This window comes from Gossypium raimondii, chromosome 7, assembly GCF_025698545.1.
Source record: "Gossypium raimondii isolate GPD5lz chromosome 7, ASM2569854v1, whole genome shotgun sequence".
Taxonomy (NCBI): domain Eukaryota; kingdom Viridiplantae; phylum Streptophyta; class Magnoliopsida; order Malvales; family Malvaceae; genus Gossypium; species Gossypium raimondii.
The window spans coordinates 5,338,159-5,355,780 of record NC_068571.1 but is presented as its reverse complement, the minus strand read 5'-3'; the positions used below and the strand labels follow the sequence as shown (position 1 = coordinate 5,355,780).

The following is a 17,622-nucleotide window of genomic DNA, read 5'->3' as shown; positions in this document are numbered from 1 at the left end:
TTCATTTTTTTATTATCCATCATATTTTGTTGGACCTTAGCTAACGCTCTTGTAGTAGTAGCTGGTCCTACCTCTCCCTTTGGAGTTGTTCAGGTCTTTCTAATCATTGGTCCATTACTTAGTTTTTGATCGAGTACCGTAGCGGTGTTTGGTAGGTTGGTTGGTTTCCAAGTTAACTGAGAAATGATTTTAATCAATTAGGCTCTTTTAGTAGAGTTTAATGTTTATGATGTCATGCAATGCGAATGCATGCAATGAATGCATAAAGAGATGTTGATTCTGATTCAATTCCATTTAGAAAACTTTACTAGAAAACAAATCTCTTTACATAAAATGGATATTTATACGACATTGCCCTCATAGGCGGAGATATTCAATCCTCTTCTTCATTCGAGCGTTAAGATAAATCTCACGAACTCTTCAAAAAAACGTCTCTTCTATCTCCTTTTTGCTCGATCCGGGCTGTAACTTGTTGCTCACTCATCCTCGTGATGCTCGTTGGCTTCTCTTTAAGAAGGTTCAGCAGCTCTCGAATAATTTTTGTCATCTTAAATCCTTGGGCAATGGAGCCATAGTCGTGTAGTCCTCCATTAAATTATCATCCTTCTCTTATCACGTTTTCTTGGGTCATATTCGGACAACCATATTGTCATCCACTTTATCAAGAAACCCATTTCCTTATGACAAGCTCTCTATTTAGCAATTGAACATGAATCAACACCTCCTTTTTTTTATGATGAAATGAAATGTCATGTCATGCAATAAAAATAAAACACAAAAGGTCAGTAACATATATAAACATAGAAAATAATCAAGAAATAGTAAAACATCTATTCGGATATCTACCAGGGTTTAGTACGGTTCTACCTAAGGTAAGCTCCTAAGGCTCATTATATGCGGTTCGGTTCTAAAGTAAAGGTACCCGAACCAGCAGATTCCTCAATCCTCACCCATTATAGGCTCAGATGGACCGAGTTGATTCGGGAATACATTTCCCTATGGCTGCACGGAGATGAAAATCTCACGAAGACATAGGTACGGATGTATCCTGGAAGCGGTCCACTACCCTGCACGGAGGTGAAAACCTCACGAAGGCATAGCTTCTCACTCCACTTAAAAGGGTAAAATTGTTCAACTCATGAGATGCATAATGCAAACAATATTTAAACAAGAAGATAATGAATGCAAAAGGATGTCATGAGTTTTTTTAAAAAAATATTTTCTCGACCATAAGACAAAAATTAATCAACTTTGTGGCTCAACTCTCTTATTTAAAAAAAAATCCACAGCGGAGTCGCCAAGCTGTCGAAACCATTTTTTGAAAAAAACAAAAATTTTAGGTTGTCGACTTTTTAAAAAAAAATTAAAATTGGGAGTCGCCACCAATCTTTTATTGAGGTGTGATTGGATCACCTAAAAAAAACGACTTTGGTCTACGAGTTTTAGAAAAACGGATCCGGGAGTCGGTTACGTACGAGGAAGGATTAGCACCCTCGTACGCCCAAAAATTGGTACCTAGTTAATTAATTAATGTCTTAATGTCGAAAATTTGAAGAAATATAATCCTTAGAAAAAACTTAAAAACGTTACGTATTAAAACCTTTGTCATTTCAGAGAAAGAAAATGCCACACCCAATACGTTAGGGCACGACATTCTAATTTTCCCCAAAAAGAAATTAGGCCAAAATACTAGTGTAATAAAAATTTAAAAGAATATCCATTTATTCAAGATTTAAGAAATCGCAGCCCAATACGTTAGGGCACAATTCCTTTAGAATCCTAAACTCGGAATATTTCCTTTATTATTTTTTAAAAATATTCATTTCGAGAAATCAATGCGTCGCATCTAATACGTTAGGACACAACGTGTTGAATTCCCAATAATGAGTTCTTTATTTTTTTTATATTAAAGAGAAATGCTCGATTGTTAGATTTAACGAAGAAAATCGGAACCCAATACGTTAGGGCTCAATTTCCTTGAAAATCCTAAATACGAGCATTATCTCAATTTTGAAAAGTTTGAAATCGAGTAAAAAATGATGTGATGCTACATTAAATATACCATGCAATAATAAATATTACAGCGTCGTAGAAATAATATAAATAAATGAATAAATAGAATCAATATACATAATAAAAAATAATCACATACAAAATATCAAATGAATGATCAAAATAAAAAAATGAATTTTAACATATAAACGAAAACATGAATTAATAATCGAATGAAGAAAATAAACAAAATATAAAGAATAAAAGGCACATAGTATATATGCATTGAAATTAAAAGTCATACACATAATTTACATATGAAATCTTGGGCTATGAAACTTATACATACATGATGCATTTATGAAAATAAAGGAAAAAATTATAAAGTATATAAAAATATATATTTGCATTTTTAAAAAAAATATGTTCATATATATTAAAATTAGTTAAAAATATTAATATGTGTGCATACATATGTATACTAAAATAAATATATACATATAGATAAAAATAATAATTACATATAAATAAATAATTATATTATACTACAAAAAATATAATTATGCGTATATGAAAAATATATATACATATTTTTTTTTTAAAAATTAAATATAAAAAAAGAATAAAAAACTAATTAATAAAAAAATAAAGAAAATAAAAAAAAAGACTAATTTGAACTGTAAATAAAAACTCTAAGGCAAATCTATACATAAATGGAAACTGAAGGACCAAATGGAACGGGCATATTACATGGAGGGACCGGAAGGGAAATTTTCCCTATTTCCCTAAACGGCGTCGTCCAATCAGGATCGAATTGAAATCGAAAATAAATAAAGGGGTAAATTTAAAAATAAAAAAAACTTAATTACAAAAACATTAAATGGCGGAGGGGCTAAATAAATAAATAAAATTCGTAGTGGTATCACCTTCTCTCTTTTTTAAAATCGTAAATAAGTAAAAAATAATCGAAAGAAAAAAAATAGTAAGCCACCTTTAAAAAACTGCCAATCGTTCTCTTTTTTTATTCCTCCTCCACTTTTACAATGAAGGGAGAGGCCTCTATTTATAGTTGAGCCTCCCCAAATCCAACGGTAGAGATCAATTACATCAACGACTAAGATTAAAGGGTATCTACAAATTAAATCTCTAATATTACAAAACCATATCTTCTAAGATTGTATATATCATATCTAAGATTGCATATATCATATCTAAGATTGTATATCCTTGAAAATTATGTTTCCATATGTGAGTCTGGGCTAAAATTGGGTATTACAGGTCCTTTTTTGCATTTTTAGATTTTAGGGATTTCAGCCATAGATTTGGGTTCCCTGTGAAACGGAGACAAAAAAAAGGCCTTTTTTTATAACCCCGACCACCGGAGGTGACGGCCACCATCGCCGGTGATTGGTGGCCATGGCGGAGCGCCGACACCCCTATGGCCCTACCTAGGGATTCGTTCAGAGAAAAAAAAGGGGAAAGGAGAGGATTTTTTTTAAAACGCAGGAGAAGTGAAGTTTTTCTAAAAATTTTGACTTATATAGGACCTCGGTACGACGTCGTTTTGGCCTAGCTTCAGAAGCCGCAAAACAGCCATGTTTTGAAGTGCGACCCAATTTCCTGACCCGAAATACCTCAAAATCCGCGTTTTTTTTTTGGAAAAGGGATATTTTTAGTTTCGGTCCTGTTGCTTTCTTTGTTCTTTCTAATTTCGTCCTATTTCATTGTTATTTATTTTATTCTTACCCCTAATTTTTTGTTCTTGTGCAATTTAGTCCCTCGATCCATTATGGACCCATTGAGGGAAGGACGCGTGTAAATGTGGGTGAGATAAATGCCTTTTGAGTCCCTGTACATTTATCCCATTTTAATTTAATCCTTTTATGTTCTGTTTCTTTATGATTTAGACTTTGAATTTTGTTATGCTTTCAATTTAGCCTTTTATTTCCTTTTTCTTTATTTACCCATTTATTTATTTACCTTAAATGTCGTTTAAATTTTAATTTAATCCCTCATTTATTTAATTTTGCCTCTTTATTTACTTTATCTTTTATTTTAACATTTAAAATATATGTTATTTATATTTATTTTATTATGCTCTTTTATTTTTATCCTTGTTATTATTATTACTATTTTTATCGTTCATGTTAGTATTATGATAGTAAGCATGACATGATTATCACTATTATTACTATAAATCGATGTATTTTTATTATCGTTATAGCTGCATTATTATTATTCACTAGCATAACCTTTTTATTTTCTTATTTCTTTTATTTTTTATTTATTTATATTTTTAATATCATTATTTCATTTTTACCTCTACTATTTTACCTTATTTTGCTAATCACCATGTCATCATGTTAAAATATATTTATCCGTTTTTACACTATGCCCAAATAAATTAAATGTATATCGTTTTAAAAGTTACACTCATTTTATCTAACGCATATAAAATATTTAAAACCGAGGCAATGTTCATTATTTTTGGCATTCGAGGAAGTCGTGCTCCTAACTTACAAAGTATGGAATTTTCCTAGAACCGAAGCAATCGAATATCCTACTTAAGATAATAAAAAACAAAATTTAGGTAATGATCAAATGACGATTATTCTAGTTTTTGAGGATTCGAGGCATCGTGTCCTAACTTACGGGGCATGATCTTTTTTTCTCGATTAACTCGAAATAAGGCATTCTCCATAAAATTTAATTTAGTTAAGTGATATCTTAACCAAATAACATTATACAAAGAGGGATCGTGTTTTAAATTCTCTTCAAATTTTCAGTTCTCGACACTAAGATATCAAGTAATCAATTAGGTACCAATTTCTTGAATTACCTATTGGAACACTCTATTTTATGCCATTTTCGAACATTTGTTTAGATAAACTATTGGGACAACGGTTTGAACATTTTTTTAGGACAACCTAAGTGCAATTCAAAGTTGAGACTTTTTACTTTTATCTTAATGATGTGTTACATAGTTAGCAAATGATCCTCAAACCATGTTTTAATCTATCCTTTATGTTGTTGAATAAATTCAGAGAGGAGGGGGAAGGATCGACTATCCCATTTCAAGCCTTATCCTTATATCTTCATTTCTTTTACTTGGGGACCAAGTTGACTATTTTACTTGGAATCGAAGACTTTGGTTGAAGTTCAAAATGAATGGCTTAATTTTGGATAATGTCTCAATTTAAATAGTGATATTATCCGCACAAAGTTATATGGAGAGGTTGTCATATTTTGCCTATAAATAGGTAACACCTATGCATATGTTGATGCATATTGGAGAGAGTGTTTTTTGTTTTATATGCTTGTGAAATTGTTGGTAATTTTTAATTGTACTTTACACTATTTATGTAGGCCTTTTTAGAGAGTTGAAGTATGTTGCAGGTGAAGTTATTTGGGTAAGTGATCGTAACAAGTCAGATATATCTATTAGGATTGCAATTGCTTCTTATGACAAAGTAGATTAGGCTTTAGCCAACAAGTTTATGGATTGATTGTTGAATAAACGATTCACTAAGTAAAGCTTTGCAGAGTAAAAATATTTTTCGAACGCGTTAACAAAGTTTTGATGTCTATTTCTCTTTACCTTATTCTCCTATTGCTTTCTTTAAACTATCTTGCACCAAATTGTGTTTAAACATCATTCTGGCATTGTGTTAGGACAGGGTGCAAACTTGTGTATTTCACAAATATATACATGAAACTTTAATTTTGATTCATTTGTACATATTTAAAGGAATAAATATATCATTTTATTTTTATAGTAGATATATATAATTATTTATATTGTAATAATGATGTTATATAGATAATTATGTCAGTAATTTACGAAAAAATGAATTAAATTAATATTTTATATATAAGAATATGCAAAATCAAAGTTCATATATAATATTACATATTGAATCAAAATCTAATCATATCTGCTCTTTTTGACACAATGTCTAGAATTACCCATAGTCCCTCCTCAATTCATAAATAGGAGGATAATACGCTTTAACGTACTTAAATCTATATCTTCCTGCATTGACAACAATATCCAATTAGCAGATTTTGAATTTTTTTCCATTATATTCTTGGCACATTACTAATGTGTAAATTATAAATGTATGAAATTATTTATTATTACAAATTAACCTCACGACGGAAGAATTACTTTAATTTTTAAAAAATTACCACTATTTTAATCTCGGTACAAAGTAATTACTTTTAATATTTACAATACATAAATTAAAAATATATGAAATAAATCTAAAGCAATCCTACCTACCCCACAATTAAATATAAAAAAATGAAAAAAAGATATAATAAATGATGAAATAGGGTCATTATCAAAAGAAGAATCTATGACGATAGGGAAATTATTTAACACTAATACCATTTATTCTTATTCTTATCTTCTCCACTTTCCAGTTCATGATGGCCATTCTCAATAAACTAACACATAATTAATTAATCAAATGCCAGAAGGTTCCAATTTCAAACATTATGGCAATCAACATTGGCAGCTCATTATAATAAAAATATCAAACACCCTTGGACTATACTCTATACCTTTCTTAATCAAAATAACATCTCAATCATTTTATTTTATTTTATTAAATTGTTTCAAATTTTAAATTAATTCACAATTTTTTATAAAAATGTGAAAAATGATTAAGTAGGTAAGAGTTTAAAATCTAACTTTACTTGAAAATAAGTTTAAAAACTAAAAATAAAAGCTCTGTTTGGCAATTGGCTGATAGTTGATTGTTGATTATGGTGGTTGATTTGGCCAACTGATTCTGTTAATTGTTTATTTAAAAATATTTGGTAAAACTTAACTGAGAGCTGAAAGTTGATATGTGTAAAATGACAAATAAAGGCATGACACATTTTATTGTTAGTTTTATTGGGTGAAATTATTGAAATGAAACACTATTACCTAGGAATTAAAACATACATTATGAAAATTAATTAGCGAATATTTTTGAAATTTGCAAATATTAGCCTTGTGGAAATTGATAACTATTAATAGTGTGTCAATATAATTGTAAACTATATTCTTAGTGATAATTATTTCATGTTCTTAGCATGTAAATTAGTGATAACTATGTCACATTCGAATAAATTTACCAAGTAGCATATTTTTATTAATATAAAGTTGTATAAGAAATTATTTTACACAAGTAAATTGAAAATAAATTAAGAGTATATAAATATTCAAGGATGAATGGGTTCGATTGAAAATTTCTTGTGGCAATGTTGATTTTTGTGGTGGAATTTTTTTTTTGAAATTTATTTTAGAATTTGGAGGTGAAAGTGAAAATGAGCGCAGCCTTATTAGGTTTACGAGTATGTGACAAAATGAGTAATTTTTGAGCAATCATGGTTAGATATGACATTCCATATATCCTGTTCCCAATCATCTGTTGAAAAAAGTTATTCATCTCAGCGTTTTTTTTTTAGATTTTAACTCAACAAGCTCTTACAAATTTTCATTCACCAAATACCACAATTATAGAGTCTGATTACCTAATCCTCTATTTGTGCCCAAATCATTTAAAAAAAAACCTGAAGCTCTGTTTATCAAATACTCCCAAAATATAGAATATAATTTTTTATAAAAAAATATTGAAATGTGCTTAAAAATCATAAACTTTTATTGAGATGCATAAAAAATAAAGAATTGAAGTAAAATATTAAACCTCGTAAAAAATGTTAATTTAAACAATAAAAATAATGGATAATAAAGAAAATTAGAATTCATATTGTTGCATGGGACACGCACAAAATAAGAAGACTAATAATAATAAAAGGGTGTACCAACTTGCAAGTTGCCCGTTTATGTATTCAAAGCAAGCAGCCGCCACACCTGGAATCGTACTATTTTGACTTTTTAATCAAACAACACCATTTCTTTCAAGTAAATAACAATAATTTTTTTCTTTTTTTAATTTTAATTGCTGTAACGGTTAAAAATATTTTTAAATATTACAGTAAAAATAAATAACGAAATTTATTCGACTTTGACTTTAGGGTAAAAAAAGGTCAAATTTGTAGCGTTAAAAGCCAAATAACTGCAATCACAATGGAAAAAGGCCTAACAGCTTCAACCATTTATTCAATTAATTAGATGGAGTGATAAAATTCAAGGTTTCTAGAGGCATCACATTGGTTTGACATCTACACGCATCTGAATTAATTGGACAGAAACATGTTCATATTTTGCATTACTTTACTATAAATTCCAACTATCTGACGCCAATTTATATCATACTAATCTTCAGTTTTTGCCTTCCCACCGGCTTAACACCACCTTTCAGTTTTCATTTCCTCTAAGAAAAGGATTAAAATGGCGAAGAATATGATGCGAGCCGTTCAATACAGTAAATATAACGGAGGCGCCGCTGATCTCAAGGTTATATTCTTGCTCTTATGTTTTTTTTTTTACCTTTTCATGCTTAAGATGGAGATTTAATTAAATTTTGTTTAATTTAGTCCTTAATCTTATTGGCTTTTATGGATATAAGGGTGAAGAATGGGGGGGGGGGTAGAATGAGCTAATTAAATTAGGACAGTAGATTTAATTTTGAGAAAACCATAATTTGCGGGAAAATAAGTAAGTAGCAAAACCTACCGCCGTATCATTGGGTAAAATCTTACACGTGTCTGGGTCTGCGGCTCAGCGTCACCGTCATCGGCGGTGCTTGTCGTCACTGTCGTGAAACTTTCTCAATTTATGTCTGGCGCTTTTTGTCTTCTTTTCATTCTTTCTTTGAGGTTTTTTTTTTAATTACAAGTGAAATCGAAATGTCCAGGATTTTGGTTGTTTATTAAATGTTAAGTTTGATTTTTGAGTTAAGAGTGGATAGGCAAATGGATTATTATCCTTATATGGAAATGATAGTTACATAGTGCTTAAACCCTGTGATCTCATCCCAATATAATTTGGAGATATAATTTAATTATTCTTCAACTCATCAATTGAATCCTTATATGGAATTTTGTGGGTGTTGCAGCATGTTGAAGTTCCGGTTCCCAGTCCAAAAAAGGATGAAGTTTTGATCAAAGTAGAGGCAGCTAGTATTAACCCAATCGACTGGAAAATACAGGAGGGGGTAGCGCGCCCATTTTTACCTCGCAAATTCCCCCACATTCCTGGTACTGTTACTTTTCTCTAGATGGTTCAGCCCAATGGTTTATTTTGCATCAGTTTTCAGTGCTTTAGTGGATTTAAAGCATCGAAACTTTTCTTTCTTGTACTAGTTTGAATGCTTGTTTTCAATCATTAGCTAAAGAACATTTGGTGGAGCAGGTACCGATGTAGCAGGAGAAATCGTACAAGTTGGATCAGGTGTCCAGAGTTTCAAAGTCGGGGATACAGTTGTTGCCGTACTTGGTGTAAGTACTCATTCTTATTCTTGGGTTTGTTGCATACTTGCAAGTGGGAAACATATGTATGTTTGATGTTTCACTCGACAAGTTCGTTGGTTCAAGTTTTACTACAACCAAGCCATAAGATTCTTGTTCGCCATTATTATTCATCGTGTTTTAAATGCTATCTAGCATCATTTATGTCCTTTTTCGTGCCAATCTCTTATTCTATGAATCTATTTTGCAATCATAGAATGGAGGTGCACTAGCTGAATATGCTGTGGCTAAGGAAGGTTCTACAGTTCCAAGGCCTCCAGAGGTATCAGCCCCTGAAGCTGCAGCTTTGCCAATTGCTGGCCTTGCAGCTCACCAGTCACTCACCCAGCTTGCTGGTCTCAAACTTGATGGAACCGGCCCACAAGTAAATGTTCTGGTTACCGCTGCTTCAGGTGGTGTAGGTCAATATGCAGTTCAACTCCTAAAGCTTGCAAATGCACACATTACAGCCACTTGTGGGGCTCGTAATATGGATTTAGTCAGGAGCCTGGGGGCTGATGAGGTTCTTGACTACAAAACTCCTGAGGGGGTGGCTCTCAAAAGCCCTTCTGGTCGCAAATACGATGTAATCATCCACTGTGCACACAACATTCCTTGGTCTACCTTTTCGGCTAATTTGACTCCAAAAGGAAAGGTAGTAAATACCACTCCTGGTTTCGGTACTTTGATGAGTGTTGCTGCGAAAAAGATTTCATGCTCAAAGAAGCAACTCATACCCTTGTTTACCTCACCTAAGAAAGAGAACCTCGATTTTCTTGTTAAGTTGGTGAGAGATGGAAAGCTTAAGCCAATAATCGATTCGAAGCATCCTCTAAGTAAGGCCGAAGATGCTTGGGCTAAGAGCATTGATGGCCATGCCACTGGCAAGATTCTTGTGGAGCCCTAGTTTATGAAGATTACTTGATGCATACATTAAATTTATACGTTTTCTGTGAGTGGGGTTGCTTATGAGTTATTTGTATATTAACAAGTACTCTGTATTTTGAAGAATACAAATGTTGGTGTGTGAGTTCTTTATTTGTTGGCAATTTCAAGTGTGCTAACTGTAATGTTATTCAAAACTGTGTTTTGTTATAAAATTTAAAATTCAAAATTCAAAATTTTGTTTAATGCCATGGAAAATTAGATTTTATTTTTGAAATATTGAAGTAACCATTTCATTTCACGAACACAATTTGCTCACTATTTCATTCGCAAATGGACCGTCGGTGAATATTGAAGGGAGTGAACAATTACTCACCATTTCATTTCTCGAACACAAATTGCACTACATTTTCTTTCAAAATTTCTCTCAAATCTGTAAATAAATTTTTAAGCTTTTGATTCTTATCCATCAATCTTGAAATGTTTATTTCTAGCAAAAATTTCTATGTTTTTAAGATCAAAACACGATTTTCCATTTTTTTTCCAAGGGAAATCGATTTCTTGATTGTTCTTGACTTTGATTTCTGAAAAATCCAACTAGGCAATGATGATTTAACTTAATTTAATGATTTTCTATCTTTGAAACTTAATTTCTAATGATTTTCTCATTTTTAAAGCTATGCTCATGTTGATTGGATTAGAGAGAGTCGAGATTTCTTTTTGTTTTCAGGTTAGATTTACATTGCTAATGAGTTTATAATTTTATTAGGATGTTAGAAATTAGACTTAATTGGAGATTGAACATAGTTCTTAGAAATTGTTTTTAACGAGTGCTTAAGAGAAAGTGAAGAGGAATTGAGTTTTCAACAGAGAATTCAATGTTTTTAGGTTAGCTTTAAGTTCTTAAGTATGAATGTAAGGTTAGATTTGAGTTACGGTAAGTTTCAATTTGAATTCTTGAAAGTGGGCATTGAAGTGAGAAAGTGTACTGCTAAATCATATTGCATGATTTTGTTGAATTTTAAAGGTTTTGATTGTTATGATTTGTTGTTCTAACTTGGTTTATTGTGTTGATATTGGCTTTGAAGTAAAAGATGTTGGTGAGAGATTAAAGACAAAAGGAAGGAAAATATCATCGAAGCTCGAGTGGTTTCAGTTTGTGCAATTGGATCTTCAGATTTATCTTTGTTAGAATTGAGTAAGCCGAATCTGAAAATAAAATACAGTGGTAAAATAAATAAAAGTGAAATCCATATAGAACTACACTTCTTTTATTTTATTTTAGAATAATGTTTTTTAACCTTATTACACTTCATCTATTTGATATTGATTAGAATAAGGTGGTTCAACTTTATTACACCTCTTCTATTAAAATATGGTTTTACAAGCTTATAAATAGACAGTCTACTCCTCTTGTAATTATTCAAATTCGACATAGTGAATTATCTTCTCTTCTACCCTTGGCTTTTTCTCGAAAAAGTTTCCACGTAAAAATCTGTGTGTTTCTCTATTTTTCGTTCTTTTTTTTTTGTGATACATTATCATTATCGACGTTCTATTTTTTTCACAATCTTATGTTATTGAGTTGATAAAATATGATTTTTACCGAGATAATTTTGATTTAATGCCATGATTACAAGTCAAATTGAAAGTAGGCACGAAATGCCTATGGTTGAGTGTCAACTATTATCTTGAAAGGGCCTTACCCTATTACCCTTATCTTGTTACTTATGGGTGGGAGATGATCAGGTTCAGATTCCACCTTTCCTCTAATTACAATACACTCAAATTTCATTGCATCTAATTAAATACAAACCCTTTCAATTTTTCTTTCAAATTTACTCCCAAATTTTTCAACACATTTCACTTCCAAAATTTACTATTTTTTTTAATCATGCAAGTATCTGTTTTTTTTTTCATTGTTTGTAACATGTTGAATTTTTTCATTAATATAACTTCTGTGGGATGTTCTGTGTGCCTTTGTTATGGGTTTTAATCGACGGCACATGACATTTCAAGTTTAATATTTGTTGATGTGATGGAAATGATGGTGCAAAGACAATGTCCTATTAGTACTTCGATTTTACCGACTTTTTTAGAGGAAAAATAATATTTGAATAAAAACTAATGAATAATTTTTGATGTAGAGCATTAATCACAAAACAAAATCCAATTATCCATAGGAGCATCTACAATTCGAATTACATTAAAATTAAAATTAAAAAAGCAACACGCACACCAAGATTTGTATTGTTCAAAATACAGAGTACTTGTGAATATACGAATGACTCATAAGCAACCCCACTCATTGAAAAAGTATAAAATTACTGTATGCATCAAGTAATCTTCATAAACTAAGGCTCCACAAGAATCTTGCCCGTAGCATGGCCTTCAATGCTCTTGGCCCAAGCATTTTCTGCCTTACTTAGAGGATGCTTTGAATCGATTATTGGCCTAAGCTTTCCTGCTTGCACCAACTTAACAAGAAAATCGAGGTTCTCTTTCTTGGGTGAGGTGAACAAGGGTATGAGTTGCTTCTTCGAGCATTTAATCTTTTTCGCAGCAACACTCATCAAAGTACCGAAACCAGGGGTGGTATCTACTACCTTTCCTTTGGGAGTCAAGTTAGCCGAAAAGGTAGACCAGGGAATGTTTTGTGCGCAGTGGATGATTACATCGTATTTGCGACCAGAAGGGCTTTTGAGAGCCACCCCATCAGGAGTTTTGTAGTCAAGAACCTCATCAGCCCCCAAGCTCCTGACTAAATCCATATTACGAGCCCCACAAGTGGCTGTAATGTGTGCATTTGCAAGCTTTAGGAGTTGAACTGCATATTGACCTACACCACCTGAAGCAGCGGTAACCAGAACATTTACTTGTGGGCCGGTTCCATCAAGTTTGAGACCAGCAAGCTGGGTGAGTGACTGGTGAGCTGCAAGGCCAGCAATTGGCAAAGCTGCAGCTTCAGGGGCTGATACCTCTGGAGGCCTTGGAACTGTGGAACCTTCCTTAGCCACAGCATATTCAGCTAGTGCACCTCCATTCTATGATTGCAAAATAGATTCATATAATAAGAGATTGGCACAACAAAGGACATAAATGATGCTAGATAACATATAAAACAAGGACATGAATGATAACGGAGAAAAAGAATCTATGGCTTGGTTGTTGTAAAACTTGAACCAACGAACTTGTCGAGTGTAACATCAAACATACATATGTTTCCCACTTGCAAGTATGCAACAAACCCAAGAATAAGAATGAGTACTTACACCAAGTACGGCAACAACTTTCTCCCCGACTTTGAAACTCTGGACACCTGATCCAACTTGTACGATTTCTCCTGCTACATCGGTACCTGCTCCACCAAATGTTCTTTAGCTAATGATTGAAAACAAGCATTCAAACTAGTACAAGAAAGAAAAGTTTTGATGCTTTAAATCCATTAAAGCATTGAAAACTAATGCAAAATAAACCATTGGGCTGAACCATCTAGAGAAAAGTAACAGTACCAGGAATGTGGGGGAATTTGCGAGGTAAAAATGGGCGCGCTACCCCCTCCTGTATTTTCCAGTCGATTGGGTTAATACTAGCTGCCTCTACTTTGATCAGAACTTCATCCTTTTTTGGACTGGGAATCGGAACTTCAGCATGCTGCAACACCCATAAATTTCACATTCGTTATAAGATTACGTCACTGGCCATTTTTTTTCAAGATTATTAAAAAACAGAAGACAAATGTTTGGAAATGATTTTGCAGAAAGAAAAGAGAGAGAGAGAGAGAGAGTTGACTTAGCTGTCAAAATCGTTAAATTCCCAATAATTTGGCCTCAATGTTAAATCTACGGTACTAATATAATTAACCAATCCTAATAAACTTGAGAATTTAATTAAAACTCCATCTTATGCATGGAAAAGAAGTACACATTTCTTTTGATCCTTACTTTTAAACTCGAAACAAAGCAAGAATATTACCTTGAGATCAGCAGCTCCTCCGTTATATTTACTGTATTGAACAGCACGCATCAGATTCTTGGCCATTTTCTTTCTTTTTCTAAGAGACTAAAAACCGAAAGCTCCTTTTTAAGTTTGTGGGAAGGCAAAAAAAACTCAAGATTAGAATGTGAGACAGAGAAGGAGGGAAGGATTGGACGGAATATTTTGGCGTCAGATACTTTGAATTTATAGTAAAGTAATGCAGACATGGAATGGTTCCTTCCGATCAAAGCGAGATCATTGAATGGGTATAGGTGTGAATGTGATGTTCTAGAAGCATTTGACTGTTTTTATTTTTCTTTTGAGGTCAAATTCATAAATTTTTTTATTCAATTGATTGGAGAATGTGTATACTGTATGGAAGTTTCGATAATATGTTTTGTTGAATGGAAATGCTTTTTCATTTTGCTTAAACATTTAACACAATTCGAAAATTCATTCGAAAATTAGGATAAAAATATGAAATCTTAAAACAATTAATTGCTTCTTATATTTTATTTTGCCTAGTGATGGTATCCCTCCCACCAACCATTTCTTCCTCTTTTTTCTTTTCGTTCATTCCACGTATCTTCTCTCTTTTCAGTTTACAAATTTGTTTTGTGGGTATATTTTTCATTGAATGAATTAATGAATTTACCCCGTATCAATTTTTATCTAAAAAAGCACTGAACCAACTCAAAGAAAAGCCATTTACCAAAAAGAAAACAAGTTGGAAGTTGCCAATTGATATAATTAAAAAGGAATAGCCGGCAGAGATGGAACCCAATTTAAACACGTGATATAGTATCGAAACTTTGACATTAAAAAAATTCAACTGCTTCTAGAGCATCAGATTCGGTTTTGCAATTCACACCCACACACGCATTACAATCGGGAACACCCATTCCATGTCTGGATTGCATTACTATAAATTCAAACTATCAAACGCCAACATACATCATCCCACAATCCTATCCTATCCAATCCTTCCCTCCTTCACTTTCTCTGATCTTCTTTCTTTGCCTTCGCTCGCTTTTCATTTTTTTTCTTAGGAAAAACAAAAAAGAAATGGCTAATAATTTGATGCGTGCCGTTCAATACAGTAAATATGGCGGAGGAGCCGATGATTTGAAGGTGATCCACTTGCTTCTCTCTTCTTCTTTTTTTGACCAAATACCTTTGAGTTTGTCTCCATTTGATATAAGAGTTTAGACTGAGAGCTTGACAGCAGTGTCGATATATATATTTTTGATGAACATGAAAAAAGATATTGTTGGTCACCTGATTTCATAACGAGTGTGAATTTTGTGGGTGTTGCAGCATGTTGAAGTTCTGATTCCCAGCCCAAAAAAGGATGAAGTTCTGATCAAATTAGAGGCAGCTAGTATTAACCCAATCGACTGGAAAATACAGGAAGGGGTAGCCCGCCCATTTTTACCTCGCAAATTCCCCCACATTCCTGGTACTTTTTTCTTTTCTCATGCCTGTTTCAGTCGCATGCATTGCATTCTGAGCTTCACTTGTTTAGTATCCTCTGGATGGTTCAGCCCAATAATCTGATTTGCATCAGTTTTCATTGGTGGATTTAAAGCATCCAAACTTTTCTTCTTTCTTGTGTTCAATCATTGGCTAAACAACATTTGGTGGAGCAGGCACCGATGTAGCAGGAGAAATCGTACAAGTTGGATCAGGAGTCCAAAGTTTCAAAGTTGGGGATAAAGTTGTTGCCGTACTTGGTGTAAGTACTCATTCTTTTCTTGGGTTTGTTGCATACTTGTAGGAACATATCTATGTTTGATGTTACTCTGGACAATTGGTTCAAGCTATACAACAACCAGGCTATAGATTTTTCCCCTTATTCATGTCCTTGTTTTTATGTCTTTTGTCATGCCAATGTCTTATTACATAATCTATTTTGCAATCACAGAATGGAGGTGCACTAGCTGAATATGCTGTGGCTAAGGAAGGTTCCACAGTTCCAAGGCCTCCAGAGGTATCAGCCCCTGAAGCTGCAGCTTTGCCAATTGCTGGCCTCGCAGCTCACCAGTCTCTCACCCAGCTTGCTGGGCTCAAACTCGATGGAACCGGTCCGCAAGTAAATGTCCTTGTTACCGCTGCTTCAGGTGGTGTAGGTCAATATGCGGTTCAACTCGCAAAGCTTGCAAATGCACATGTGACAGCCACATGTGGGGCTCGTAATATGGATTTAGTCAGGAGCTTGGGGGCTGATGAGGTTCTTGACTACAAAACTCCTGATGGGGTGGCTCTCAGGAGCCCTTCTGGTCGCAAATACGATGTAATCATTCATTGCGCACACAACATTCCTTGGTCTACCTTTGAGGCTAACTTGACTTCAAAAGGAAAGGTAGTAAATACCACTCCTGGTATCTGTACTGTGATGAGTGCTGCTGCGAAAACGATTAAATGCTCGAAGAAGCAACTCATACCCTTGTTTACCTCACCTAAGAAAGAGAACCTTGATTTTCTTGTTAATTTGGTGAAAGCAAGAAAGCTTAAGCCAATAATCGATTCAAAGCATCCTCTAAGTAAGGCTGAAGTGGCTTGGGCCAAGAGCATTGATGGCCATGCCACTGGCAAGATTCTTGTGGAGCCCTAGTTTAGTTGATGCATACACTAATTTTATAATTTTTCAGTGAGTTCGGTTGCTTATGAGCCATCTGTATATGTTGGTATGTGAGGAGTTTTTTTTCAACTATGTTGTGTGTGATGTAATGTTATTGAGCATTGTGTCTTGTTATGAAATTTATTTATTGATTTTTTGTTTTATGTAATTTGAATTAAAGATGATACTATGGATAATTAGACACTTTGTTTATGTAGTAATGCTTAAATAATTATACCAATAGCGGCAATTTCATACAATTCCTTCTCTAAATATTATTATTAGTGCAAAGTAAAATTTTATGAGCAGAGTTAAGACAATAACACTTATAATTTTATTTATTTTAAATATAATTCAAGTCACACTTATCATCTAAAACTTAAATTGTTGATTTTTTTCTTTCCATTAGCAATATATATATGATAATAATCTATATATTAATTCTCAAAATGTTTTTATTTATTTTTAATATTAAATTATCTTATAGCTCACATATTTTAAGGTTTAAATGGATAATTTAGTCTACCCTTAACACTTTTTTGATTGATATGGTCAAGTGTATTTTTGTCTAAAAGTTTTTAATTAAATTTGTTGAAGTAATTATGTGAGCAGTGACATATGTATGCAGTGCTATAAGCACCAAGACAGACAATATATCTTTCATTTTTTGTGTTAGCAATTTTTTGGAGCAAAATCATTGGGTTATAAGTCTTGCTAATATTGTGGAAGTATGATAGTCAATT

At 32.8% G+C, this 17,622-nt stretch overlaps 3 protein-coding genes across 3 annotated transcripts; 2 read left to right on the top strand and 1 right to left on the bottom strand.

Annotated features, from left to right (window-relative positions):
• The first annotated feature begins 8,084 nt into the window (after positions 1–8,084).
• LOC105804343 (chloroplast envelope quinone oxidoreductase homolog) lies at positions 8,085–10,517 on the top strand. Its single transcript, XM_012636924.2, has 4 exons — positions 8,085–8,404; positions 9,006–9,147; positions 9,302–9,387; positions 9,614–10,517. The coding sequence occupies exons 1-4, from the start codon at positions 8,339–8,341 to the stop codon at positions 10,301–10,303; spliced, it is 984 nt and encodes a 327-aa protein (XP_012492378.1). The 5' UTR covers positions 8,085–8,338; the 3' UTR covers positions 10,304–10,517.
• Positions 10,518–12,432: 1,915 nt separating this feature from the next.
• Positions 12,433–14,455, bottom strand: LOC105804352 (chloroplast envelope quinone oxidoreductase homolog). The gene is made up of 4 exons (XM_012636935.2): positions 14,257–14,455; positions 13,794–13,935; positions 13,554–13,639; positions 12,433–13,325 (listed from the first exon to the last, which is right to left on the bottom strand). Exons 1-4 carry the CDS (start codon positions 14,320–14,322, stop codon positions 12,636–12,638), a joined length of 984 nt encoding a protein of 327 aa, XP_012492389.1. The 5' UTR covers positions 14,323–14,455; the 3' UTR covers positions 12,433–12,635.
• A 746-nt stretch (positions 14,456–15,201) lies between these two features.
• LOC105804360 (chloroplast envelope quinone oxidoreductase homolog) lies at positions 15,202–17,043 on the top strand. Its single transcript, XM_052633412.1, has 4 exons — positions 15,202–15,390; positions 15,577–15,718; positions 15,909–15,994; positions 16,184–17,043. The coding sequence occupies exons 1-4, from the start codon at positions 15,325–15,327 to the stop codon at positions 16,871–16,873; spliced, it is 984 nt and encodes a 327-aa protein (XP_052489372.1). The 5' UTR covers positions 15,202–15,324; the 3' UTR covers positions 16,874–17,043.
• The last annotated feature ends 579 nt before the right edge of the window (positions 17,044–17,622 follow it).